This window comes from Mauremys reevesii, linkage group 17 (genome assembly GCF_016161935.1).
Source record: "Mauremys reevesii isolate NIE-2019 linkage group 17, ASM1616193v1, whole genome shotgun sequence".
In the NCBI taxonomy this organism is placed as follows: domain Eukaryota; kingdom Metazoa; phylum Chordata; order Testudines; family Geoemydidae; genus Mauremys; species Mauremys reevesii.
The window spans coordinates 24,995,071-25,019,971 of NC_052639.1; the positions used below are offsets into that span (position 1 = coordinate 24,995,071).

Here is a 24,901-nt window from a genome sequence, read left to right on the forward strand (position 1 = left end):
TACTCCCCCCCCGGGTCCTACCCCAGGGCCTTGTCCATGGCCAATGTGTTCGGCACTGAGTCAGTGGGGATCCAGCCAGAACATCTGACGTCAGTCACCATGGCGATGGCTAGTTCTCCCAGGTTACTTCCTACGAGATGTCTCTAGGACATGGGCTGGGGGTCTCTGGGCTCCCGGCGTGGGAATCTCCCAGAGACTCCGAGCTCCCTTGCACGTCTGCAGGCACCCGGGGATGGGGTTGGGTCTCGGCACCTTGGGGCTCTGCAGTCAGGGGCATCAGCTGCTTCTGGACTGGAGCCTACAATGTGCATCCTCCATTTTCGGCATCTGCCTAGACCGAGCTGAGCTGCTCCCTTTCACACTGGTGCTCCAGTTGTAGCATGTCCGGCAGGGCTGGGGAGGGGCTTGGCTTCCGCCGCCTAGACTGTGAGGTTATGTGTGACTGGTGCACCCCGGCTCATCGTGCTCTGCCTCTTCTCTCTCCTCCTTCCCATGCAGCAGCTGCTTTGCCGTCTCCCAAGAGATGTGATCAGTGGTGGGCCTGGTTGGCTCCTGTTAGCCTCTAGATGTCTGTAAGAGGGAGAAAGGGCAGGAACACAAATCAGAAGAACAAAACCTTCCAGCAGGGTAGTTTTCCACAGCACAAAACCACCACACTTTGCTAATGCTCCTTTGTAACTTCCCTGAGAGCTGGCATTGCGTAAAGAGAGCACCCAACCCCCCACAACCTCCGCTACCCTGTGGGCTGGCAATGGATAGAGGGAGTCTGGGAGACTTTCTCCTCTCTCCGCCTGGCTCTGATGACTGAGGGAATCACATGCGAGAAGCTCTGTGAATGTAGGGCTCTGTGCAGTGGGGAGAGATGTCAGACATGGAGCCCAAAGGTGGGGTTGTCCTGACTCTGCAGTAACTTCATTACAGTGAGAGAGATTTCAGAGTTCAGCTACAGGGTTCTGCCCTGTAACCGTGTGTGGGGCTGGGGCAGAAGTGGGGCAGTGATGCACTCATGAAAGGAGTAGGGCTAAGGGGGGCCCCGTGGTACAGCCGCTAAAGCCCCTGTGTGCTGCGTTCCAGCCGGGCCGGCTCTGCCTGGCTGGGGTGGGGCGAGGCGGCTCCACGCGCTGCCGTTCCTCTCCGCCCCCCCCCGGCCATTTGGGGATTTAGTTGGGGATCGGTCCTGCGTTGAGGAGGGGGTTGGACTAGATGACCTCCTGAGGTCCCTTCCAACCCTGCTAGTGATACTCTATGAGCTGCTCTTGCCTGTAGGCTCCGCCCCCTACAGCTCCTGTTGGCTGCGAATCATTAATCCCACCCTGGCCCTGCCCCTAGCTGCTCCTCACTCCAGCTCCAACCCTCGGCTCGACCTCCACTAGGCCCCACCACCCGGCTCCAGCCACTGGGCCCAACTGTCCATGCTCTGGTGTCTGACACCAGCGATATGTAGGAGTCGTTCACCTCCGGGCTTTCCATGCGTATGGCCCTGACTTTGTCAGCTCTGGTTTTCATCTGCCATTGTGCTGCCCCGTCACATGGCTTTATTAGATCCCTTTCAACTTCTTCAAAGTCTTCTCTACGCCTCACTGACCTACACAATTGTCTGTCATCTGCCAATATCCACCTCGTTGTTCAGTCCCTGTTCCAAAGACGCTGTTGTACGTACCATAGCAGGACAAAGAGGTCTTCTGTGTCGGTCCCGGTTCCCTAGTCGAATGCGGAACCCGACACGAGATTTCCAAGCTTCTGCAGCCATTTGTAATGTCTATTGAGGATGTGCCCTGTGGTCCTGTCACATGTCAAAGGCACTTCCTGAAAAGCTGAAACAAAGAGGAAACGGGTTGGAAGCCCCATGGTGCTGATGTGACTGGTGCCTAGGAAACCTCCCCTTCAGATGGCCATTGCCACATGCTATTAGCTACCCAAGAGTCTGCAGGCAAGAAACAGCAACTCAGCTACTCCCAAAATAGCCCTGGACAGAGAGGAGACCCCATTCCGTGCGTAACTTCCTCCCCAGCATACGCACGTCCACACGCTAAAACACAGGCAGGTGGGAGCAACTCTGCTTGGGATGGAACAGAAAAGCAGAGGTGTTAAATCATCCAACATTTACGCACAGATCCGCATAGGAATTTAGACTCCTAACAACATCTACTGAAATCCTATGTGGCCCTGGGCCTTCGTTCCTTAAGAGGTCACAGGGAAAGATGTTCCCAATGTGCACTCAGGGAATTTCCTATGAGCTGATAACCAAGATATGAGTGGTTCCTGGCCTGAAATCTCTCCATTACAGGGAGGGCAAGTGATGAATCTTTCCTACAGAGGGTAATTGTCATCATCACCACCACCACCCTTAATAATAACAACAGCCCTTTTCAATTCTGTCAGGCCTTCCTTCAGAGATGTTCTGACCTCTATGAAGACAGTCTCCCACACAGTTCTAAGGCTACGTCTATTCTAGGAGCTAGGGATGGAATTTCCTGCTCCTGCACACATATTGTGGCACCTCGATCAAAGCTCACGTGATCATCCTTCTTCCTTAAACACTGTCCTTAGACAGAGAGGGACACATTCAAACTGTTTTCAGGCCCTGTGCTGCACCCCTGTACTTCCCACAGAGGCACAAACACACAGAGGTATTTCCTTACCTTCATACAGGCGGGAGATGCCATCTTCAGTCACTGTTTCAGACAACAAGTCACAGTAATGGTGGATAGTATTTCCTAGACAGACAATGAATCTCATGACTTTTCAAATCCTTTGCTTAAAACTGCGAAAGATGCAGCCATTCTCCCAAGACAGCCCTTGGGAAATTAAATACATTCCTTACATCTGTTCACAAAGCACATTAGATAAAGCATCAGAAGCCTAGAAGTCACTGAGAGACTGATTTCCAAAGGAGATTGAATTCACATCATGCTGGTTTCCAAGGAGCAGCCAAAGAGGAGTTGTGGGCAGGGGAAGTTGGTGCGATCGATACAGCTAAGTTGCTCCACTCATCTTGGAAGTCATGTTAATCTCTCTCTCTCTCTCTCTCTCTGTCACACACACACACACACACACAGTTTTAAGATTCTGGTGCTGTGAGAGGGAACAGAGCAGCAGTCTAGAAAAGGGCTTTGAAGGAAGCAGGTCAAAAAAGCTCAAGTGAAGTCGCTCTGCTTACCAATGAACAGGGCTGCAGAATGTCTGATTGTTGTCTGTGAGCTTTCCAGGTATTCTAAGGCGTGGAACAGGAATTTGGGGATGTGGCTCTTGTTGTTCTGCATCTAGGAAGAAAGAAGGAAGAAACGCACAATATACAAATGACATGTTCTTCCCACAGGGACTAGTCCAGGGAAGCCAAAGCATAGAGCCAGGGCATGGCAACAGCCAGTATGAGCCCATACGCCATAGCAGCACCTCTCTGGAGTTACTGTTGTGTTCTCCAGAACCTCAGCTTTTGTTTTCAGAAAGTTTGCAGGTCTAACAGTTCAGGAGAAAAATTTCAAAAATGTGAAGGGATTGTAACTCCTGCAGAAATGAACCAGCAGAGAGCCTGGAATAGAGTCCTGCCACCCGATGGAAGCGGATGGGTACTCAGGGTGTGGGGTTAAAAAGGTCTCCCTCAAGTCCCCATTCACCACTCTGAAGGCACAAGGAATTCACCTACCAAGCACTTCCAGGCACACTTCCGGAGCTGTGTGGAGCCATCCCAGGCCATGCTGCGGAACAGCGTCTTCAAATGAGCCCACCTGAGAAACACTGCGCAGCGGAAGAGCGTCAGTTTGCATCTCTGCAAGAGAAGGTGAGACCAAGAGGGTTCTCACTGAGAGAGGGACAGTCTGGGGGACATGGAGCCTTCCCCGTCACTTGTTCTCCTGCTTTTCCTGCTAGTGGAGGAGATTCCTGTCATTTGTTGTACACAGGAGTGTGCTCAGGAGAGGGAATTGGCTGGAGCGAGCCAGAGCCGTCCTGTCTTTGGATGGTTTGGAGCGGTTGACCAGGGCCCTGCGCTTTGGGGGGCCCCGCACTTCAGGGGGACGCAGGACGTGGGCCATGCTGGGGCCAGGAGCAGTACTCCCGGTCCCACTATGCTATGCCCCACCTCGCCAGCGCCCAGCGTCGTTTGGGAAATGAGGGGGTGGGGCTTTGGGGGGAGGGGAGGAATAGGGATGGGGCAGGGGGCGGAGCAGCGGTGGGAAGAGGTGGGGTGGCACTTGGGGGAAGGGATGGAGTGGGGCTGGGGCTTAGGGCAGAGTAGGGGGTGTTGTCCCAGGCCCTGTGCCCCTCTATGGACGGCCCTGGAAAGATTCATAAGAGATCTCCACAGCTCAGTCCTTAGGTGCAAAGAGACTGCATGAGAGCGTGAGTCAGCTTTGGGATCCCAAAGAGTCGGACCAAAGGGCCCCCAGATCAGGCTTCCCTCCACATCCCAGTTGGCCCAACAACAGAGGGCAACGTCCGGTGAATTCTGGGAAGCTGGGACCTGGAGAAGTTCTCTCAGGAGCTCCAGGGAAGAAGTCAGGCAGCTGCACCCACTTTCCAGAAGGCTGTGGGCAGATATCAGCTCCTGAACTGAAGGGGCTCTTACAGATCTGTGCTCCCTTTCTTTTGCTGCCTCTTGTTATGAACCTTTGGATGCAGCAGCCCAAAGGCCTGAGGCCCGTCTTTGCAGGAGAGGGTCAGGCTCTTTCCCAGAAGAAGGCTTTTCTTCCCAATTGTGCTGTGTGCTGTGAGAATGGATGAGGCACTGGGCTCCAGCATGGAGTGAAGCAGGAGGAGAAGACTCTGCTTGGGCAAGGGGCTCTGGCCATTAATGGAGTGGGGCCCCAGGAGATTCTGGCTCTTTACTCTTAAGGAAATAATGACCGTGGCACTTACCAGTGTCACACTCTCATCCCGGTCTTCAAGGTGCAGCAGGAGCGGAGCAAGCAGTGGATCATCTTCTGCTGCACGATGGGTTTGTCCGGGTCCTTCACGCTGCTCACCACGTTGCCAAGCAGTAAAATGGCAACGGAGCGCACGCTGTCCCTCTCCTGGCAATGACACACAGGGAGTGGGGAAGCCCGGTTAAAGCCAGGCAGGATCAGAGCATAACGTGACAGAGTCATAATCCGCACGCTGCTCCGGTTCCCCCGTGTTAACTGACTTGGGTCGCGGGAGCAGTGAGGCCACCAGGCCAGCGCCATAGACATCTTGTGTAGAACAAGGCCTGAGACACTGTGCAGGGCAGTGCAGCCCCATGGTGTCCTAGACACAATTTCTGTCTGGAGAGCACAGAATCCTAGACCCCTAGAAGCTTAGGGGAGAGGGAGGGAAGGCTGCTGGAGACTGGTCTGGGGAAGGGGAGGAGCAGCTGCTGGAGCCTTACAGGGAGGTGCTGCTACAAAACACAGCAGTTCTTTTGCTCCTTGGTGCCCCTGAGAGCCGGGAGATTCCCGACCCACCTCTTTCCTGCTGGGAATCTCCACCTCTTTGGGGGCCGGTGTTCTCCAGACAGCTGGTCATCTGCCCAGTGCCAGGACCCCTCTCCCCGAGGCCAGGCGGCAGCAGGGGCTGGGAGCATGGCGCTGATGCTGAGGTTTGCGGAGAAGAGCTCTGACAGGAGGTGGCTGAGCAGGAGATTCCCACCCGTGGCTGGGGCACCCTTGGGTGGTTTCTTGGCTGGGGTGTGGGGGGGGAGGGAAGGGGATGGGAAGAGAGAGACAAGGGCACCATTGACAGGCGGGGGGGGAGGAATGGGGTTCTCCTGTGTTTCCCAGCCTTACGTCATCAATGAAGGGGCGAAGGCTGACTGCAATGTCCTGGGAGATGGAGCCAAGCCCTCCCCATCCAGGAGGTAGATGATGTCTGCAGCTTGATGCATGGCTCCCATGACACGCCCTCTATCCGTGTCACAGAACATGTCCATGATCGCTGGCAGCTGGGCCCGTAACGAGTGCACCTGCAGCAATGGAGAAGGCAGCTCATTACTACCCTGGATGACAGCCTGGGGCATATGCTGGCCCATCCCACTCCCACCTATGAGACACCACGGCTGGCACAGCCGCCCAATGGGGCACAAAGTCATTCTCCTGTCACTCTCTGCCAGCTGCTCACTGTAACCTTTGTCTTTGCTCACCCGCCTCCCACTGCATCACATCTGCAATCAGGGTCAGCTCACGGGAGCAGGGACCACGTCGTGCCTTGATTTGCTCAGTAAAGCACCTCCAACATTCGAGTGCTGTGCGTTAAACAACAAGGCTTGTGTGGGGATCTCGCCTCATTGCTGAGCGATTCAATAGACATCGGCTTCCTCGGTCCCCAGGCAATCCACGCCTCACCTTTTCTGGCTGGAGCACAATACTGCCAAGGCCTCGCAGACTGAGCCGACGTACAATGGGGTTTTTATCTTGGGTCCATTCCATGAGCTGTGCCTGGAGCTCTGATTTTGTCAGTATTGTCTCAATGGAAGGACTCTGGAGAAACTGGAAAGAGCCAAATCAACATCGGGTTGAGGAGCAGAGGTCTTCCTGTGGGGTCTGTCCCTGACACTCATCTTTACCAAATGGCCACTTACTCCCATACAACGTCTCCGGTGTGTAGGGAGCCAGTTGCTGCTCTTTCAGTTGGCTCATTCCCAGAACTTAGACTAATGCACAAGTCACAAATAAACCCCCAGGAAAGGGGAATCTCCAGGCCCCACTGAGTGCCATGGAGAGACCCTGGGGCAGAAGAAAAGCAGAACCCCAGGAAAAGGTGAGGAGAAAAGCATGGCCTTGGGGCACCGGAGAAACATCTCCTCTTGTCACAGGATCCCACCTAAGTACATCCAGCCAGGAGCGATCTCACCCTGTCTCTCCTCCTCTCTGTGCCATGCCCCACCACCATCCATGTGCGGAGAGGAGCTAGCTGGCTGGAAGGCTGCTGAGCTGCTGACAATGTGCCCAGAGCTTACTGGCCTGAGCTGCTCTCCTGTCAACTAATGAATCTCACCTCAGTGCAGAAAGTTATGGCGATATTTCTCTGCTCCTCCTCCTTCTCCCTTTGAACAGTGGTGACGGCCTCTCTGAAGACGGCAGGGAGCTGAGGGTTCTCAAACTCGATCATGGCTCTGGAACATGGAGCAGAAAGTCCCTTGTGGTTATCAAGGGGGAGAGAGAGTTCCTCTCTAGTTGCTGGGCTGAGATGGCAGCCTGGAACAGAGGAACATTTCACACGGAAATCCCATTCCCAAGAGAGACCCACTGAAGAGGAAACTTTGGGCTCCTACCTTGCAATCACGCCAACACCCTGCGAGTAGTAATATCGTGAGGCTATCATGTCCCAACCCTGCTGAAATTGGATGCTGGCAAATTCCTTCCAGTATCCGGGCATGGAAAAAAGAGTCTTCACAGCCTCCACCGACGTGCTAAAGACAAAAAATACCAGTGTCAGGCAACGAGATCAGCCCCAATCATGGCAAAGCTGCACACGCCCTGGCACACACAGCATGGACAGCAGGAGCTAGCCTCCCGAGGATAGATCCAGTGTGATATCATGGTGCTCCCCTGCCCAATGGGCCCTGTCGACACTGCAGTTTCATTGAGTTTGTAACCAGTTAGTGACACTGTAGCTTCTAAGATGGTTGATGTCATCACTCAATGCGGTTGAATACTTGATTCTTTACTGTGACAGGTAACAGGACTCAAGCGGGCATGTGGGGCCAGATCCTTAGTTGGTGTAAGTGAGCCTGGGCTAACTATAGCACCTGAACAAATGATGGCCATGAACAGCCTACATGTGTTTAGCAGAGCACATCTGTTCTTCCTTTCCTTTCAGTCATTACCTTAGGGGTTGAGGCAGCTGATCCTCCTCGGGGCTGGATGTCGTGCTGGCCATGTAGGTCCCTGGCAAGTGCAGATCCATCACATACTGCACTTGCCTGACGCAGAGGATGAGCATCTGGGGATACATTTCCAGGATGGCTTCTCGGTATCCCCATAGGAAAAGGACCTCGTAAATGGTCCTCATTGCCTGGAGGGGGGGAAGACTTTCACCCACTATCCCAATCTGCCACCTGCCCCCATTGCCATTCGCTATTGTCCTTTCTCGGTCTCATTTCCTCCCCAGCCTATTACAAAAGAGGATTGGCTCCTGAGAGGGGAGGAGACATTTGGAGGGTCCTGAACCTTCACCCATTCCTGGAACGGAAGCAGGATGGAGCCCTACGGAAAGGTCAGAGGAGTCTGGATGATGTTATTCCCCATTATTTCGCTTAATGGTGCAGACTCTGTGCTTTGGGTTTCCAGCCATGACTGCACGGGCTGAAACCATCCTGAGGAGATCTGTTCTTGTAGACCCAGTGTTTCTGGCCCAGTCAAAAGTACTGACATCTCATGATCCCATGCTGGGAAGATTTCTAGTCACAATTTAGAGAGCCAGAAACCTGGATACTTCCAAGAGACACCCGAACTGCACCTGCTCACTAAAGAGCCACCTAGAGCGGCAAACAGAGCCAGGGCACCAGCAGATAAACCGCTTCAGATCAGTAACTTTTCCTGGGTGAAGCTTTATTTACACCTCTTTGGTTTGCTAGCAGGTGGCCAGGACACACTAAGGCCTGGTCTGCATTACAGAGTTATGTCAATGCAAGGCCCCTCACCCAGCATCACCCTAACTATGGAATTTCCTTCCCATTGGCAGAACTGCCCCTTGGTGCCAAATTCATAACTCCACCTCCATAAGTGGCAGAGAGTCCAGGTCGATGCAGTGTCAGTGTAGACACAACGTCGCACAGACGCCAACTGGCTTTCAGGAGCCTTCCCACAATGCCCCACCCTGACCGCATAATCGAGACGAGCGCTTCTGGTGAGGACGCACTGCCGACACAAGCAGCAAAGTGCAGACACACACAAGGGATAGAATTGCTGTGGCGGCTGTATGCCGAGATTACGCAGGTCGGCTTCATTGTGTAGTGGAGCCGTGGCCTGAAGCTAAGAAGGGGTGAAGCTCACAGACACACACAGATGCACTATCCTCCCCGCGGTTGCGGGTTCTCAAAGTGACATCTCAAACCTCACTTACAGCCAGAGACACATTGCCGCTCTTCTCCTCCCGGTGTCTCTGCTGGAGCTTGTCCAGCAGCTGCTGCAGCACCTCCCTGGGGAGCTGTGGTTCTTCCCCCAGGGCCTTCCACAGCTCAATGGCACATCTGCAGATTCAGAAAGAGAAGTCAGACCTTCCCTGCTTGGCCACCTCTTGCCCTCCCCAGGGAGAGGCTTGGAAAACGGGCAGGAAAGGCGTCTGAGAGAGGAGACACCGATTGGTGCAGGGAGGCTGAGGCAGGGCAAGTCCTGTCAGAGAAGGTTGTATTTATTCCTTTCCCCTAATGGGTTGTTGTTCCTGAAGCTAGCACCGCTGTTTCCAGGACAGTGACCATGATCTGACCACCGAGTGACCAGCACAGTGTGACCACCAGACTGTGCAACATTCTGCTCTGTTACGCTAGGCTCAGTCCCGAGGAACTTGCCTGACCTCAGTGCAGTTCCTCTGGCTATTTGGGGGTGTAACTGAGACCCAGCATTTGGCCAAGTGTCTCTTAGCAGCTGAATCCTACTGCAGTGTGGTGGACGGGTCAGACACTGACTCAGAACATGCCCTGATAGGAGAGGGTTCAGGGAGATTGTACTGCCCAGTGTGACAGAGCTGGAAGGAAACTAGTACTGAAATCCCCTCCTCTCTTCTCTCCATTCTTGCTGATCTAACCGCTCCTGGTCCCCAGGCATCCGCACAGGAAGACTGCAGACAGATCCAAAAGGCTTCCAGTCATTTAACTTCCAAGTTTGGTGAGGAAGGTCGGACATGGTGGTCAAGCCCTGGGGACACTGAGAACTAGGTTGACAAACCAAGAGCAAATGGCCTGGATTTAAGGTCTTCAGGAAGCTTGACTGAAATTCTGTGCCAACGCTGCCGAGTTTCTATAGGTTCTGAGCACAGACCCTGGAAAGCACTGGGGCTGCTTCAAGGAATTCAAACCTGAAAGGTTTACAAATCAAACACTCAAATCAATATGAAAACCAACACTGTATTCCTCTGGTAACGGAACTGGGTAAGAAATTCAGTTTCTTTCATGCTGCTCTTCAATTCTCTCTCCCATGTGACACAGATTTGTCTATGGTCAGTGCAGAACTGCATTGCAGAGGATGCTGAGGAAAGACGGAGTTTTGACTCTCTGGCGAGGGTCCAGTTGGGTTTCACGGCCCCTAGGCACATGGAGACTGTATTATAAACACCTCAGCTGGATGACTCTGCAAAGTGATCGGCAATAACCAGCAGGACTCAGGGTTCACAACGTATTGAGATGAAAAGAGGCACTCACCCCTCTCAGAGCTGTTCTTGCCGGCTGTCTGCAGACTCAGGCAGGCTGCACTGCATTTACGCCTGGTCATGTGTGGATCATTTATTTATTTATTTAGTTTGCAACAATTAGGTCTGGAACTTTCTGTCTGAAGAGATTTACCTGCTGCGCAGCGCCATAAGGATGAGTGCATTTTTTCACCACTTCCTCAGCCATGGAATAACTAGGATCTGACTGCAGGTAATAATCCTGCACTGGTCCCCAGCGGACGGACAGATGGACCTCATGGACCTTTTCCATCTCTGCCTTCTCTCACACAATAGGGAGCAGCCAGACCTCATGACCCAGGGATGTGGAGTGAGCCCCAAAGTCATTTATTGGCCCTGTACTGGACGGGAGAGGAAGTGGGGTGACCCATAGACATCAGGACCGTGCTGGACTTCCCAGAAAACTGGCACGTCTCCATCCTGGGAGTGCAGGAGGAGGGTTGGCTCCTCAGTGGCTGGGCCTGGGCATCTCCTCTTGGTGAGCCTGGACAGCTCTCTGCACAGCAGGAAACTCCTCCAGCTGCGTGAGCCCGACGGACCCTTCCCGGACTGTGGCCTGTCGGTAGGAGCAGGAAGAGAAATAATGGCCTGAGGTGATAACAGAGCAGCTCCTACCTGTCCGAGGACAGCGTGTGTGCCACACAGCTCAGAACCACGTCCTGGGGTGGGAACGAGCCAGCAAGGCCGTGGCCCTCAGTGCTGCTTTTCTGGCTCTGGGATGACAGACGTTGTCCAGCCAGATTAAGATACGTCCCACGACGTCTCCAACCTGGAAGAATGCCAGAAAGTTGAGGGATGGATTTATCCATGAGTGACAACCTCCCAGGTAACCCCTCCTGGCAGCCCTGCAAGCCGCCTCTCACCTCGGTTGCCCATCTTGGCTCCTCCATAATCTGAAGAAAGAGGCTTTGACAAGTCCAGGAACCCCAGCCTTCCTGAGGTCTGGTTTAGTACCCAAAGCTCAGAAACACACACAAAAGACTTCCCCAAACCTTACTGTGGGCACAGCCCAAACTCCCCTGCTATCCCAGGGCCTTCCCTGCCTTAGCAAACTGCTCTCAGCCTGCTCTCAAGGGCTTCCCTGCAGGAGCCTTTCCTCCATCTCTGCAGCTTCCTGCTGATCTCTCTAGCACAATCAGTTCCTCCAGGCCCATGCTTCTCAACCCAGTTTCCATTGTGGGCCCCATATGTGCTGTGTGGGGCACGTCCAATACCACCTGTTTGGCCCTGAGGATGTCCCAGGTAGAGAAGCGCTGCTCCAGACCCAGCTGGTTCCACTGATGTACCCCAGAGCCCATCCCAGAGATGGCAGGCAGGGCTAGTTGGACGGGGCTAGCCAGCTCCAGGCCCCAGCCCTAAGGAGAACCTCTACACTGCGGGATTTTAAAACCTGCCGTAACCAATCTCAAAGCCGGGTCTCTAACCTCGGGCTCAGGCTATGGCACTGGGAACAGCAGTGCAGACCTGGAGACTTGGGCTGGAGCCCAGGCTCTGAAGCCCCCTCCTCCCCAGGCTTCAGAGCTCCAGTTCCAGCCCAAGCCCAGAAGAGGCTGCGTTGCCGGTTGGCCCCACTGTGCCAGCCCTGGGAGCCCACGTCCATAGGGCCAGGCTTTCCGGCTCCTGCTGCAGAGTTTGCAGCACAAGGTAGACAGACCCGAAAGGGACAAGCCGCCCCCTCGGGCTCTTCCATGAGGAACTGGTCATTGCTCTTTCCTCTCTCGAACAAGGAGCAGGAGCTACAACCCGGGTGGCTGGATTCTGGTGCCCTGTTCTGCTAGCAGGAGTTAGAGCCCTGCACAAATCAATCTCCTGATTGAGGGGCCATTTGTTATCTTCCCCCTCGGACCTGCTGGAAACAGGGAACTCGGACAGAGACAGGGACGACCTGCAGGAAACCCCAGGAACAGGCAGGTTTGGGGAGGAAGCTCAGGCTCAGGATTCTGTTTGTTTATGAGTCTCCGAGTTTCCAGGAAAGCCAAAGCCCAGGAAGGGAATAAGTCTGCACTTAGGCGCCATGGGCAGGCGGTATCTGGGGAAGGGCAGGAATGTCACCTATTTCCAGGCCGAGCGATTGAAGGCAACAGTTAAAGGACTGTAGGGAACGTGAACCCTGATTCCTTTCTCGATAACCCCACCTGCGCAGGCTTGGGCAACTCAAGGAGCTCTCTGGGCTTCAGTTTCCCAGGTGTCAAATGGGTTGAATTCCTACCTCCCAGGAGGGTGGTGGAGCTTCATTAATCAGGGGAATAATGACTCTGAGAGCCTCCTACCCAGGGGATGTAGAAATGAAGTCTGCCAGAAACCTCCTAGGCCAGTCTAATTCACGGGGAGGCACTCAGATCCTGTGGGGATGGGCAGCAGGATCAGAGCTAGGAGAGACAGAGAGAAAAGTGCAAAGCCAAATTCCTCCTGATCCTTCAGCTGGAAAACAAGGCCCCGCAGCATGTCTGAGGAAACCAGTGTGGAGGCCCCTGGGCAGACTAGGTAAGTGCTGCGCTGCCAGGGCTGGGGCTATCGCCCCTTCAGTGGGGCTGGGCTGTCCTCAGGACGTGTCAGAGCTCCAGCGGGCAGAGAACAGGTCAAACACCTCACGCCGCTGATCCCCGCGGCTGCCGATGAAGGGAAAGGGGCTCAGCCAACCTTCACAGCACCATGCCCGTGTGTCACAGGAACAGTTTCCTAGGAGAGGAAATTCTCCCCTCCCCCTCTCTGCGCAGCATCCCCCTGCCCCACGCCGGGAGTCTCGTACTCTCTCCATCTTGTCTCCGTAGAGACACGATGGTCCTCAGCTCTTCCTCGGCGGCTTGAAATCGCTCCAGGGTGGGTGTCGTCAGACCCTTCACGGCTCTCATCAGCAGGGCTTGGAGCTGGGCTGAGGGAAGCTGCTCCCCGGGGGTCTGCAATGAGAGGGACAGAGCCTGTCGGGACTGAGTATTTCCATCGCTCAGCTGCCATGGACCAGTCTGTCCCGGCGGAGGCTGGCAGCGCCCGTGAGCGTGGAGACTCCGGCTGAGCCCTTTTCTTAACAAACCTCAACAGGTGCCGAGGTTTCCTCAGTCTTTCATACGCTTCCCCCTCCCCCCTGCCTGAGAAGAGATGGGAGCCTCTCAGCCGGTGCTGGGACCCCAAGGGCACCCCATTTCCTCCCTCTCTAGCTCCTCCCCCCAGGAAGCCCAGCATTTGCAGAGAAAGCCTCAATGGCCTGCAAAGCCCAGTCAAGTTGCTTGTTGAGTGCAGCCGAGGGGTCACTGCAGAACCTGCCCCATGTCCCATCCCACCCCGAGCACCTGAGCAGATTGGCTCAGCAACTCTAGCAGCCCACAGTGTCTGCGAGGAAAGGACTGAGAACAGGGCCCAAGCGGAAATGCCTCTTCCTTCCCACCCTGCAGCGTGTGGTGCGGCCACCCAACAGGCAGGAATCGCCGGCAGGACAGAAAGTAGCTTCGACTGAAGGAGCAAGTCTGCCTGGCTGAGGAGAATCCCAAACTGTGGGCCTCTGGGGCCAGCCCCCCGTGGGTCAGAACTCACTGGGCACAATGTTACTGCAGGGGGACTGGTTCCAGGGTCACCTAAACCCAGGGCCTGGGGTGCTGAAGGCCTTTGCCCTGGTGTCTCAGGCACCTCCTGAGTGTTACTGCAGCTGGCCTGCGTGGCTGGATTAGCCCTGTCTGTCCTGGACGCCAGCAGCTGAGGATGCAGTAGAGCACACCAGAGCGACACACTCGCATAGATACTCCTGGCAGAGGGGATCCAACCTGGGATTTCTGAGTTTAGTGCAGGAGCCTCTCCCGCAGCAGCTAAAACCCAACTGGCTGTTAGCTAAGGCTCTAGAGCAGACTCCTTTGATCTCTGTCTCTAAGTGGTCCTGGTGCCACTAGACGGGCCAGAACACCCCACCCAGCAGGTGTGTGGGTTACCCCTACAAGTGCAGGGAGGGGCCTGGTAGGATTTTCAGCAGTGCCTGTGTCCCATGGAGAGTGCATCAGAATCAGGCACCTGAGTCAGGCACTTCTGCGAATCCCACTAAGCACCTCTGAACTTCCTGAGGTGCCTGAACCCCTTTGTCAACCTGGGCCTCGTTCAAGCAACCCAGAGAAACTCGTAAAGACTGGCTGGAGTCGATCACACTTGAAGAGTGTTTCCTTTCAGCTCCCTGAGCAAGGGGCAGGTAGGTCTCCTGTCAGAGATCCCAGCTCCGGGAGATATTAATACACCCAGCAGGGGAGGCTTTCCAATAGCACAGTCACAAAGCGTCATTACCATGGTCATATGGGAGCTGCTTGGTAATGAGGGGTGGGAGTGCGCTCTTCTTCCTGCTCTTCTGGGCTCCTTTTTCCCACTTCCCCTGCGACTGACGCCTCCTTCTTCGTCCCTGGAGCAGAAAGAAACATTCGTAACATTTCCTTTTCCATGTAGTATCCCTGCTTTACAGAGGATGGAGGTCGGGCCCAGAGCCCTGAAGTGAATTGCCCAGGGTCAGACTGAAGGTTGTTGGCAGCTACAGAGAACTCCGATCTCATGGATCTTTGCTGGGGCTTTTACCACACGAGGCTTCCTCGACCTGGGGGCAAGTTTCTTTTCCATGGTGTTTTCTACTTGTCCCCTCCCCTTGCACACCTTCCCTGTCAGTGATGGGCAACGGGCCTCATTTGCATTTAACCCCCCAAGAAGTAATGGCTCAGCTCTGGTACGGTTCCCAGCTGGGACCTCTGGAGCATTTTACTGATGAAATGGACGTGATCCAGGAGACAAGAAATGATTTCCTACAACGTCCAGCCTCTCTGTTCTCCTTACAGCCCGGAGCAATGTTAGTACTCCCCACCCCACAGTGCCAGACCCCCAGAGGGGGGGTGACCTGACACACTCAGCTCTCCCCACCTCAGAGATGGACCTCGGCCACCCTTGCCAAAAGGATCTGGCACTAAATGGATTCCAGAGTCTGAGGTACCCATCAGGGCCGGCTCCAGGCAGCAGCCGAGCAAGCTGGTGCTTGGGGCGGCAGATTCCAAGGGGCGGCAGTCCGTCCAATCCCATTTTGGGGGGGGGGCTTTGCTGCTTCCGCTGCCTCGGCAGGTTTTTTTCTTTTTGGTTTGTGGCAGCGCAGAGGAGGGGAGCTGCTGGGAGCGGTGCCAGGTCTGCAGCAAGCCCAGCAGCCCGCCCACCGGAGCAGCGTGGAGCCCTCCCAGCAGGCAGCGCGAGCACCCCACTTAAGGAAGCCCTGGCCGCCCCCCTTGTCTCCACCCCCCACGCTAGCTGGAGTGTGCACTCCGCTGCCCGGGGTCTGCAGGGCTCGGAGTCCCCCTGCACCCGTGTTCCCGTCGCCCGCAGGTATTTTTTTTCTTTTCGGTTTTTTATTTTTTCTTCCCTTCGGTGCTCCGGCCGGCTGGGCGGTTTGTTTCGCACACACCCCCGCCCCCCGCTGCTCCGACCGGCCGGCAGGTTTCCTGCTGCTCCCTCCTTTGCTGCTATGGCCGGCAGGTTTGTTCACTCCCCTTCACTGCTCCGGCCGGCTGGGCGGTTTGTTTCGCACACACCCCGCCCCGCTGCTCCGACCGCCGGCAGGTTTCCTGCTGCTCCTCCTTTGCTGCTATGGCCGGCAGGTTTGTTCACCCCCCGTCACGGCTCCGGCCGGCGGGGCGGTGTGTTTCATGCCCCCCATCGCCCGACCGGCAGGTTTGTTTCACGCCCCTTCACTGCTCCAGCCAGCAGGTTTGATTCATCCTCCCCGCCCCTTCGTCACTCCGACCGCCAGCAGGTTTCCCACCCACCCCTTTGCTGCTCCGCCAGGAGGTTGGTTTCCCACTTCGCTGCCCGCCGGCCGGTTTGTTTTGAGCCCCCTTGTTGCTCCAACCGCCGGCAGGTTTCCGACCCCTTTGATGCTCCGCCGGCTGGCTGGCAGGTTGGTTTCCCCCCTTTGCTGTTTCCGCTGGCTGGCAGGTTTGTTCCCCCCAACCCCATCGCCACTTCGGCCTCTGCACAATTTTTTTTTTTTTTTTTGCTTGGGGTGGCAAAAAAGCCAGAGCCGGCCCTGGTCCCCATCGCTGTCCCGTGAGAAGGCCCTGATGTGTAAGGCTTGTAGGGTGACTGGTGTGAGTATTCCTCACATGCTCCTCGCTAACCATGTGGATTGAATCCTCACCTGTAGGATCCAGTTCAACTTTCCCTGTATCCTCCTGCAGCTTCACCTCCTCTGACTCCACCTGGTTCTCAGCTGCTATCTTCTTCCGGGACAAGTGCCTCCACCTTCTTTGTGAGGAAATTGTTCTCTCCTCATCCCTGTCTGCCATCGAGGTGTCAGATTGGTTACAGACACAGAGTCTCTTCATGCCTGACAGGATGGACCATGAACATTTCCTTCTCTGGGGCTTCTCTGGCAAGGCCTGTTCTTGCTGGCTAAAGTCAGAGCATGCCTCCATTGCTACAGGTTGGACAAGCACTTTGTGCACATGGATCTCTCTGTGCTCCCTAGAGATGAGTCTTTGGAAAAAGGAATGAAGCCTGGAATAGAAAGAAGGAGGAAATGGGTTTTTCTGTCATTCTCTAAAGGAAGGGAATTAGTTTGCCCAGGATTCACAGGTCCAGGAGACCGGTCTTTTGAAGCCATCTGCTCCTCTAATAGCCAGGACTGGTTCATACAACCGAGAACATAAGCAACCCAAGACCACCCATCCTGGGTCCAACCAAAGGTCCATCTAGCCCATTATCCTGTGTTCAGACAGTAGCCAGTGCCCCAGAGGGAATGAACAATACACCTACATTAGACAATCATTACATGAGACAAAAGGTTTCTATTCCCAACGGGAAGGCAAGGAGTGCATTGGGGCAACTCCAGAGGAAATACTATTTATGGAGATATCAGTCTAAATTCTACACCAGTTTTGTTATCTTCCCTTTAGGTGATACCCTGGAAATTCACCCCCACTCGTCTGCTGAAAGTTAAAACAGTGGAAATCTGCCTCCAGAGAAGGTGAGAGGCTGGCGCAGGAGGGAGCTGAAAGATGCCGACGTTCAAATCAAAACGGAACGTTGAGACCTGACTGTTGCAACCCTGGCCCCCACCAGTCCCTAGGACATGGGTGGCCGACCTGAGCCTGAGAAGGAGCCAGAATTTACCAGTGAACATTGCCAAAGAGCCACAGTCATATGTCAGCAGCCCTCATCCACTACCGCCCCAGCCCCCGGCATCTCCCTCCCACCGGCAGCCCCCCCAATCAGCGCCTCCCCCTCCCTCCCCACTCCTCCCGCCCGCTGCAATCAGCTGTTTGGCAGTGCGCAGGAGGCTGTGGTGGGGAGGGGGGAGGAGCGAGGGCATGGCAGGCTCGGGGCTAGGGGCAGGGGCCTTGGGGGAAGGGGTGGGGTGGTGGCAGGAGCTGGGGCAGAGCCGGGGGTTGAGCAGTGAGCACCCCACAGCGTATTGGAACGTCAGCATCTGTAGCTCCAGCCTGGGAGTCAGCGCCTATGCAAGGAGCTGCATAGTAACCTCTGAAGAGCCGCATGCGGCTCCGGAGCCACAGGTTGGCCACCCCTGGGCTAGGAGAAAGAGGCACCAACCTGCCATGTGCGATCTAAGGAGCAGAAACAGAATCTGGGAATTACCTTCTGTAAAAACTCATCTTCGTTCGAACACCTGTGGAAATAGCTGATTCAAGAAGTTGTTGAGAGATGGCTAGTCCGCGTCTATCAGCAGCTCCTTGGGTCACCAGCCGTTGTCAACCAAGCCAGTTGGCAGACTGAAGGCCGGGCAAGAATGCTGAAGCAGAACATTCTTTGCTGTTGGGATACATGACATCACAATAAATTTAACCATAAACACACCTGGACACCCACCCAGAGAGACACACACACAGAAGAGTTTGTAACATTAACAACAGTGAGAGAGACACCCAAAATCTCTAGGGATTTTGATTTGGAGGAGGGGGATTATAGACTCCAATTGCACGGGTGCTCTGGGCGTGAAGCACCCACAAGGAATAATTAGTGGGTGCTTAGCACCCACTGGCAGCCAAGCTCTGCCCTGCCTGCAGTGCGTCTCGCATGCAAGTGGCCCCAGTGAGCAACTCCTCCTGCTCCCTCCCAGCACTTCCTGCCCACCACAAAACAGCTCTTTCATGGAATTCAGGATACTCCAGGAGGGTCGGGGCGGAGGGGGAGATGGTATACTTGGGGGAGGAGATGGAGGAGAGGCGAGGTGGGGTGGGATAGAAGTGGGGCGAGGGTGGAACAGGGTTAGGAAGAGAGGGGGCAGAGGAAAGGGTTGATTTGGGGGTGCAGCGGGGCAGACCAGGGAAAAGGTGGGGCGGTGCTTTGGGGAAGAGGTGGAGTGGGGGAGGGGCCTGGGGCAGAGCGTAGTTGAGCACCACTGGCCAGAGGGGAAGTTGGTGCCTACTGAGGGGATGGACAAAGGACTGATAGACTCATAGAAGATGAGGGTTGGAAGGGACCTCAGGAGGTCATCCAGTCCAACCCCCTGCTCATGGCAGGACCAACACCAACTAAATCATCCCAGCCAGGGCTTTGTCGAGCTGGGCCTTAAAAACCTCTAAGGATGGAGATTCCACCACCTCCCTAGGGAACCCATCCCAGTGCTTCACCGCTCTCCTAGTGAAATAGTGTTTCCTAATATCCAACCTAGACCTCCCCCACTGCAACTTGAGATCATAGCTCCTTGTTCTGTCATCTGCCACCACTGAGCACAGCCAAGCTCCATTCTCTTTGGAACCTCCCTTCAGGTAGTTGAAGGCTGCTATCAAATCCCGCCTCACTCTTCTCTTCTGTAAACTAAATAAGCCCAGTTCCCTCAGCCTCTCCTCATACATCATCTGCCCCAGCCCCCTAATCATTTTCCTTGCCCTCTGCTGGACTGTCTCCAATTTTTCCACATCCTTTCTGTAGTGGGGGGGCCCAAAACGGGACACAATACTCCAGATTTGGCCTCATCAGTGTTGAATAGAGGGGAAAAAATCACCTCCCTCGAGCTGCTGGCAATGCTCCTACTAATGCAGCCCAATATGCCGTTAGCCTTCTTGGCAACAAGGGCACACTGAGAAGCTTGATATGAGTTAGCATCCACTGTAATCCTCACGTCACTTTCTGCAGAACTGCCGCTTAGCCAGTCGGTCTCCAGTCTTTACCAGTGCATGGGATTCTTCTGTCCTAAGTGCAGGACTCTGCACTTGTCCTTCTTGAACCTCATCAGATTTTTTTTTTGGCCCAATCCTGTAATTTGTGTAGGTCACTCTGGACCCTATCCCTACCCTCCAGCATATCTACCCCTCCCCCCAGCTTAGGGTCATGTGCGAACTTGCTGAGGGTGCAATCCATCCCATCATCCAGATCATTTATGAAGATGTTGCATAAATCGGCCCCAGGACTGACCCAGCGGGGGGAGGGGGTGGAGAAGAGGAGGCACACGGTGAGCAGCAGGGACCCCAGAGACGGGGGTGCAGTGGAGGAGAGGGGGAACTCAGCCAGGCAGCAGTGGGCAGATGGGGTTGGGAGAAGTGGGGAAGCAGATACAGGAAGAGATGGAGCACAGGCTGGGCACTGGGGCCCAGGCATCCGGGGCCTGGTTGGCGGCAGCTGTGCCAGGGGAGGCTTCCCCCACTATTATACCCACCGCCTGTGCTTCCACTGAGGGATCTCCAGAGTGTCAATGTTCCCCGGAGCTCGCCTTCCCTGACAGGCCTGAGCAACCAGAGCTTGTCACTAGACCACGCACAGCCTCCCCGTGGGAAGCGTATGGACCCAAACAGGCTGGAGACAAGTTATCGCAGAAATCACTGGGGACTCGGGGAGCATCTTCAGCTGAGCAGGGTGACACACCCCACAGGAGCTGAATTTCTGACTCGGGGCTGAGTAGTGCAGGGTGGATGCGCAGCACAGCTGTGAGGCTGTCTGCTGCGATCGATGCACCAGGGTCGATTTAGTGGGGGTCTAGTGAAGACCCACTAAATTGACAGCAGAGCGCCTCCGGCAACTCTGGGACTACACCGGGAACGACAGGAGTAAGGTAAGTCTCCCGTCGGCCCAGCACAGCATAGACACAGCAGTAAGTCGACCTAAGCTACCTCGAATCCAGCTGTGTTAGTCATGTGGCTGGAGCAGCATCAGTTAGGACGACTTACTGCGGTAGGAAGGACACAGTGGAGGGGCAGTGTGGGGATCTCTCTGCCATGGTGCCCTGGGGCTGAGGGGTCTGTGAGAGGGGCAGTGTCCGGGCTTGTCTGCTATGGGGCTTGGGGTGTGTGGGAGGGGCAGTGTGGGGATCTCTGTGCCATGGGGCCTGGGGCTTAGGGGTCTGTGGGAGGGGCAGTGTGGGGATCTCTGTGCCATGGGGCCATAGGGCTGAGGGGTCTATGGGAGGGGCAGTGTGGGGATCTCTCTGCCATGGGGCCCTGGGGCTGAGGGGTCTGTGCAAGGGTCAGTGTGGGGCTCTCTCTGCCATGGGGCCCTGGGGCTGAGGGGTCTGTGAGAGGGGCAGTGTCCGGGCTTGTCTGCTATGGGGCTTGGGGTGTGTGGGAGGGGCAGTGTGGGGATCTCTCTGCCATGGGGAATAGGGCTGAGGGGTCGTGGGGAGGGGCAGCGGGGGGATCTATCTGCCATGGGGCCCAGGCGCGGAGGGGTCTTTGGGAGGGGCAGTGTGGGGTTCTCTCTGTCATGGGGCCCTGGGGCTCAGGGGTCTGTGCAAGGGTCAGTGTGGGGATCTCTCTGCCATGGGGCCCTGGAGCTGAGGGGTCTATGGGAGGGGCAGTGTGGGGTTCTCTCTGTCATGGGGCCCTGGGGCTCAGGGGTCTGTGCAAGGGTCAGTGTGGGGCCTTCTCTGCCATGGAGCCCTGGGGCTGAGGGGTCTGTGGGCGGGCAGTGTGGGGTTCTCTCTGCCATGGGGCCCTGGGGCTGAGAGGTCTGTGAGAGGGACAGTGTGGGGAATTAGAGGATTGGACCAAAAGAAATATGATGAGGTTCAGCAAGGACAAGTGCAGAATCCTGTACTTAGAACGGAAGAATCCCCTGCACTGCTACAGACTAGGGACCGAATGGCTGGGCAGCAGTTCTTCAGAAAAGTACCTAGGGGTTACGGTGGACGAAAAGCTGAATATGATTCAACAGTGTGCCCTTGTTGCCAAGAAGACTAATGGCATTTTGGGTTGTATAAGTAGGGGCATTTCCAGCAGATCAAGGGATGTGATCATCCCCCTCTATTCAGCACTGGTGAGGCCTCATTTGGAGTACTGTGTCCAGTTTTGGGCCCCACACTACAAGAAGGATGTGGATAAATTGGAGAGAGTCCAGCGGAGGGCAACAAAAATGATTAGGGGGCTGGAGCACATGACTTATGAGGAGAGGCTGAGGTAACTGGGATTGTTTAGTCTTCAGAAGAGAAGAATGAGGGGGGATTTGATAGCTGCTTTCAACTACCTGAAAGGGGGTTCCAAAGAGGATGGATCTAGACTGTTCTCAGTGGTAGAAGATTACAGAACAAGGAGTAATGGTCTCAAGTTGCAGAAGGGAAGGCTTAGTTTGGACATTAGGAAAAACTTTTTCACTAGTAGAGTGGTGAAGAACTGGAATGGGTTACCTAGGGAGGTGGTGGAATCTCCTTCCTTAGAGGTTTTTAAGGTCAGGCTTGACAAAGCCCTGGTTGGGATGATTTAGTTGGGTTTGGTCCTGCTTTGAGCAGGGGGTTGGACTAGATACCTCCTGAGGTCCCTTCCAACCCTGAGATTCTATGATTCTATGATCTCTCTGCCATGGGGCCCTGGGGCTGAGAGGTCTGTGAGAGGGACAGTGTCCGGACTTGTCTGCTATGGGGCCTGGGGTCTGTGGGAGGGGCAGTGTGGGGATCTCTCTGCCTTTGGATGCTAACATGGGAGGGGAAAACATTAAATCTTCTCTCCCCATCCCTTTACACCCCTGTCCTTCCTCTTCCCCCCTTCCCAGCAAGAGTCACCCTCTGCCCTTGTCTCTCTGATGCAGAGACCCCCCACCGACCAGTCAGAGAAGGACCTTGCCCCTGAGGAGAAGGCTGAGGAGAATGAAGACCCAGCCGCAGAAGGAGAGGAAGAGGAGGAAGAGCTAGAGACAGAGGAGGAGGAGAAGCAGGAAGAGCAAGTCCTGATCACAGAAAAAGAGGAGGAGGTGGAGGACCTAGCCATAAAAGAGGAGGAGGACTTGACCACAGAGGAAAAGGACGAGGCGGACATATCCGTAGAGGAGGAAAAGGAGGAGGATGAGAACTTGTCTGCAGAAGAGGAAGAAGAGGAGGAGGAGGAGGAGAACGTGTCTGCAGAAGAGGAGGAGGTCAAGCACCTCTCCACAGAAGAGGAAGAGGACTTGACCACAGAGACGGAGGAGGAAGAAGAAGGTAAAAGAAGAGGAAGAAGAAGGTAAAGGAAGGACGTGGCCCTGGTGGAGGAACACCTGATCATGGAGCAAAAGGAAGAAGAGAAGGACCTGGCCATGGAGCAGCAAGAGGAGCACCTGCCTGTGGAGGAAGAGGAGGAGGACCTGGCCACAGTAGTGGAGCACCTGGCCATGGAGCAGGTGGAGAGGAGGAGGACCTGGCTACAGAGGAGGGAAAGGAGGACCTGAATTAGCAGGAGGAGAAGGAAGAGGACCTGGCAATGGAGGAGGACGAGGATGTGGCCATTCAGAAGAAAGAAGAGAAGGAAGAAGAGGTACTGGCTATGGAGGGAAAGGAAGTGGAGGAGGATTAGGACTTGGCCCCGGAGAATGAGCAGGAGGAAGAGGACCTGGTCACAGAGGAGAAGGAGGAGGATGTGGCCATGCAGGGGGAAGAAGAGGCGGAAGAGGAGGTAGAGGACCTGGCTATAGACTAGGAGGACCCAGGAACAGAGGAGGACGAGGATGTGCCAATGCAGGGGGATGAAGAAGAGAAGGAGATGGACCTAGCCCTGGAGGAGGAGGAGCAAGAGGACCTGGCCAGAGAGGAGGACGAGAAGGAGGAAAAGGAGGAGGAGAACCTGTCCAGGGAGGACCTGACCATAGAGGAGGAAGTGGAGGAGGGGGAGGACCGGGCCATGGGAATGGAGCATGTCGTCATGGAGAAGAAAGCGGAAGAGGATGACTTGGATGAGGAAGAGGATGAGGAGGGCAAAGCCAAGTCCTCCTCCACCTCCATGGCCAGGTCCCCCTTGCCCAGATGCATAAATAGGGAAGTAATGAGTAGGAGCAAGGAGGGGATCTTACCTCTCTCTATAGCATTGGTGAGAGAGATAATGGAATGGTGACGTCCAGTTCTGGTGTCTGTGTTTTTAAAGGATGGTGTTAAATTGGAGAGGGTGCAGAAAAGAGTCACACAAATGATCTGAGAGCTGGAGAAAATGACCTACAGTGAGAGACTCAAATTGTAGGTGGGTGAAATTTAATGGCCTGGAACATTCAGGAGATCAGATGAGATGATCCAATGGTACCTTCTGGCCTTAAGCTCTATGAAACTCTATGAACCATCGTCTCCCCTCCCCTGTCCAATGTGCTTCACCGCACAGAAGGGTGGCTGGACAGCCTGGAATGGCCCTGCTCCAAAGCGGCCCTGGCGGAGAAGACAGCAGTGAGTGAGAGACGGCTGTGGGGACCTGGCGGGAGGGCAGGAGACCTTGGACAAGGAGGGGGCTCCCTTGGCAGGGAAGCAGATCGGTGGCACTGGAGAGGACAGCAAAGAGCAGGGATTCCTGGGGCTGAGGACTGGGCAGCAGCCAAGGGGAAATTCTGGGCGTAAGCGCTGGGGGTAGGTGGGAATCGTGGGATTGGGGGGTAAGGCGAGGCTGGCGGTAGAAAGGTAGGGGGCAGCTGTGAGAGGCTGGGCCAAGTGGGAAGGGAAGGAAGGAATCGGGAGGACAGGGCCCAGCTGTGTTGCCAGAGGATCCTGCTGGCTGTGTCTGGGCAGCCTCTCTGGGAAGTGCCCAGGGGTCAGTAGGGCCTGAATCTGACATTCTCCTTTGGGTCTTACAGGAACTAACTGAGAGCTGCCCCAGGACTCTGGGCCCAGCTCTGTCCTCTCCAGCTCCATGGACCGCACGTGAAACCTCCCGTACCAGAAGCTCCTGCCTGGCTCCCCCAGCTCCGGTGCTGCTCAGTCCAGAGACGCTGCCTCTTCCATGGCCAGGTTCTCCTCCACCTACTGAACAGCCTGCGGTGATGGGTAAGGGAACCCATGGCCACACGGAGACACCATGGGCACGGATGGGGATTGAATCTGGGCCCTTCACCATCACGGGCACAAGCCTGCCAGGCTCCCATTCAGGTAGCCATGGAAGGCTCTGCCTGCAGACACCCCCTCTCCATTCCCACTGCCAGACTCTTGCCTGCGGTGACAACGAAGGAGCAGGAGAACTCCTGGGGGAGAACCCCCGGGCTGCACAGTCGGGTGTCAATATTGAAAGGTGCCTTTTGGCCTCTAAGTGCCTCTTTTACTCGGCTGTTTAGCCATGGGGGCATTTTTTTTATCCTTGCACGGGTTTGTTTTTTGTTTGCGGTGTACATTTAGTGTGAGCCTCTAGTACAGTGTTTTTAAACAGTCTCCGTGCGCTTGGCTGGCATTTCA

At 55.3% G+C, this 24,901-nt stretch overlaps 2 protein-coding genes and 3 long non-coding RNA genes across 5 annotated transcripts; 1 reads left to right on the forward strand and 4 right to left on the reverse strand.

Moving 5' to 3' along the window:
• Positions 1-471: 471 nt before the first annotated feature.
• LOC120385165 lies at positions 472-2,704 on the reverse strand. Its single transcript, XR_005589314.1, has 3 exons — positions 2,643-2,704; positions 1,661-1,814; positions 472-570 (listed from the first exon to the last, which is right to left on the reverse strand). It is a non-coding gene; the product is annotated as an uncharacterized LOC120385165 (long non-coding RNA).
• A 399-nt stretch (positions 2,705-3,103) lies between these two features.
• On the reverse strand, positions 3,104-4,903 carry LOC120385162. Its single transcript, XR_005589311.1, has 3 exons — positions 4,858-4,903; positions 3,647-3,769; positions 3,104-3,263 (listed from the first exon to the last, which is right to left on the reverse strand). It is a non-coding gene; the product is annotated as an uncharacterized LOC120385162 (long non-coding RNA).
• An 895-nt stretch (positions 4,904-5,798) lies between these two features.
• On the reverse strand, positions 5,799-7,013 carry LOC120385161. Its single transcript, XR_005589310.1, has 3 exons — positions 6,952-7,013; positions 6,300-6,443; positions 5,799-5,920 (listed from the first exon to the last, which is right to left on the reverse strand). It is a non-coding gene; the product is annotated as an uncharacterized LOC120385161 (long non-coding RNA).
• A 766-nt stretch (positions 7,014-7,779) lies between these two features.
• LOC120384982 lies at positions 7,780-18,268 on the reverse strand. The gene is made up of 6 exons (XM_039504078.1): positions 17,938-18,268; positions 16,481-16,839; positions 13,075-13,238; positions 10,957-11,054; positions 9,022-9,148; positions 7,780-7,971 (listed from the first exon to the last, which is right to left on the reverse strand). The coding sequence occupies exons 1-6, from the start codon at positions 17,952-17,954 to the stop codon at positions 7,780-7,782; spliced, it is 957 nt and encodes a 318-aa protein (XP_039360012.1). The 5' UTR covers positions 17,955-18,268.
• A 4,619-nt stretch (positions 18,269-22,887) lies between these two features.
• On the forward strand, positions 22,888-24,901 carry LOC120385159 (acidic leucine-rich nuclear phosphoprotein 32 family member B-like). Its single transcript, XM_039504282.1, has 2 exons — positions 22,888-23,711; positions 24,310-24,901. Exon 1 carries the CDS (start codon positions 23,214-23,216, stop codon positions 23,586-23,588), a length of 375 nt encoding a protein of 124 aa, XP_039360216.1. The 5' UTR covers positions 22,888-23,213; the 3' UTR covers positions 23,589-23,711; positions 24,310-24,901.

Excerpts from the sequence above, each read along its gene's own strand:
- LOC120385159 (XM_039504282.1), top strand. The coding sequence starts at position 23,214 with ATGCAGGGGGATGAAGAAGAGAAGGAGATGGACCTAGCCCTGGAGGAG.
- LOC120384982 (XM_039504078.1), bottom strand. Across the intron at positions 13,239-16,480 it reads AGTTGAACTGGATCCTACAG|ACCCCCGGGGAGCAGCTTCC; the intron begins GTGAGGATTCAA and ends CTCTCATTGCAG. Across the intron at positions 9,149-10,956 it reads CACACGCTGTCCTCGGACAG|ATGTGCCATTGAGCTGTGGA; the intron begins GTAGGAGCTGCT and ends CTGAATCTGCAG.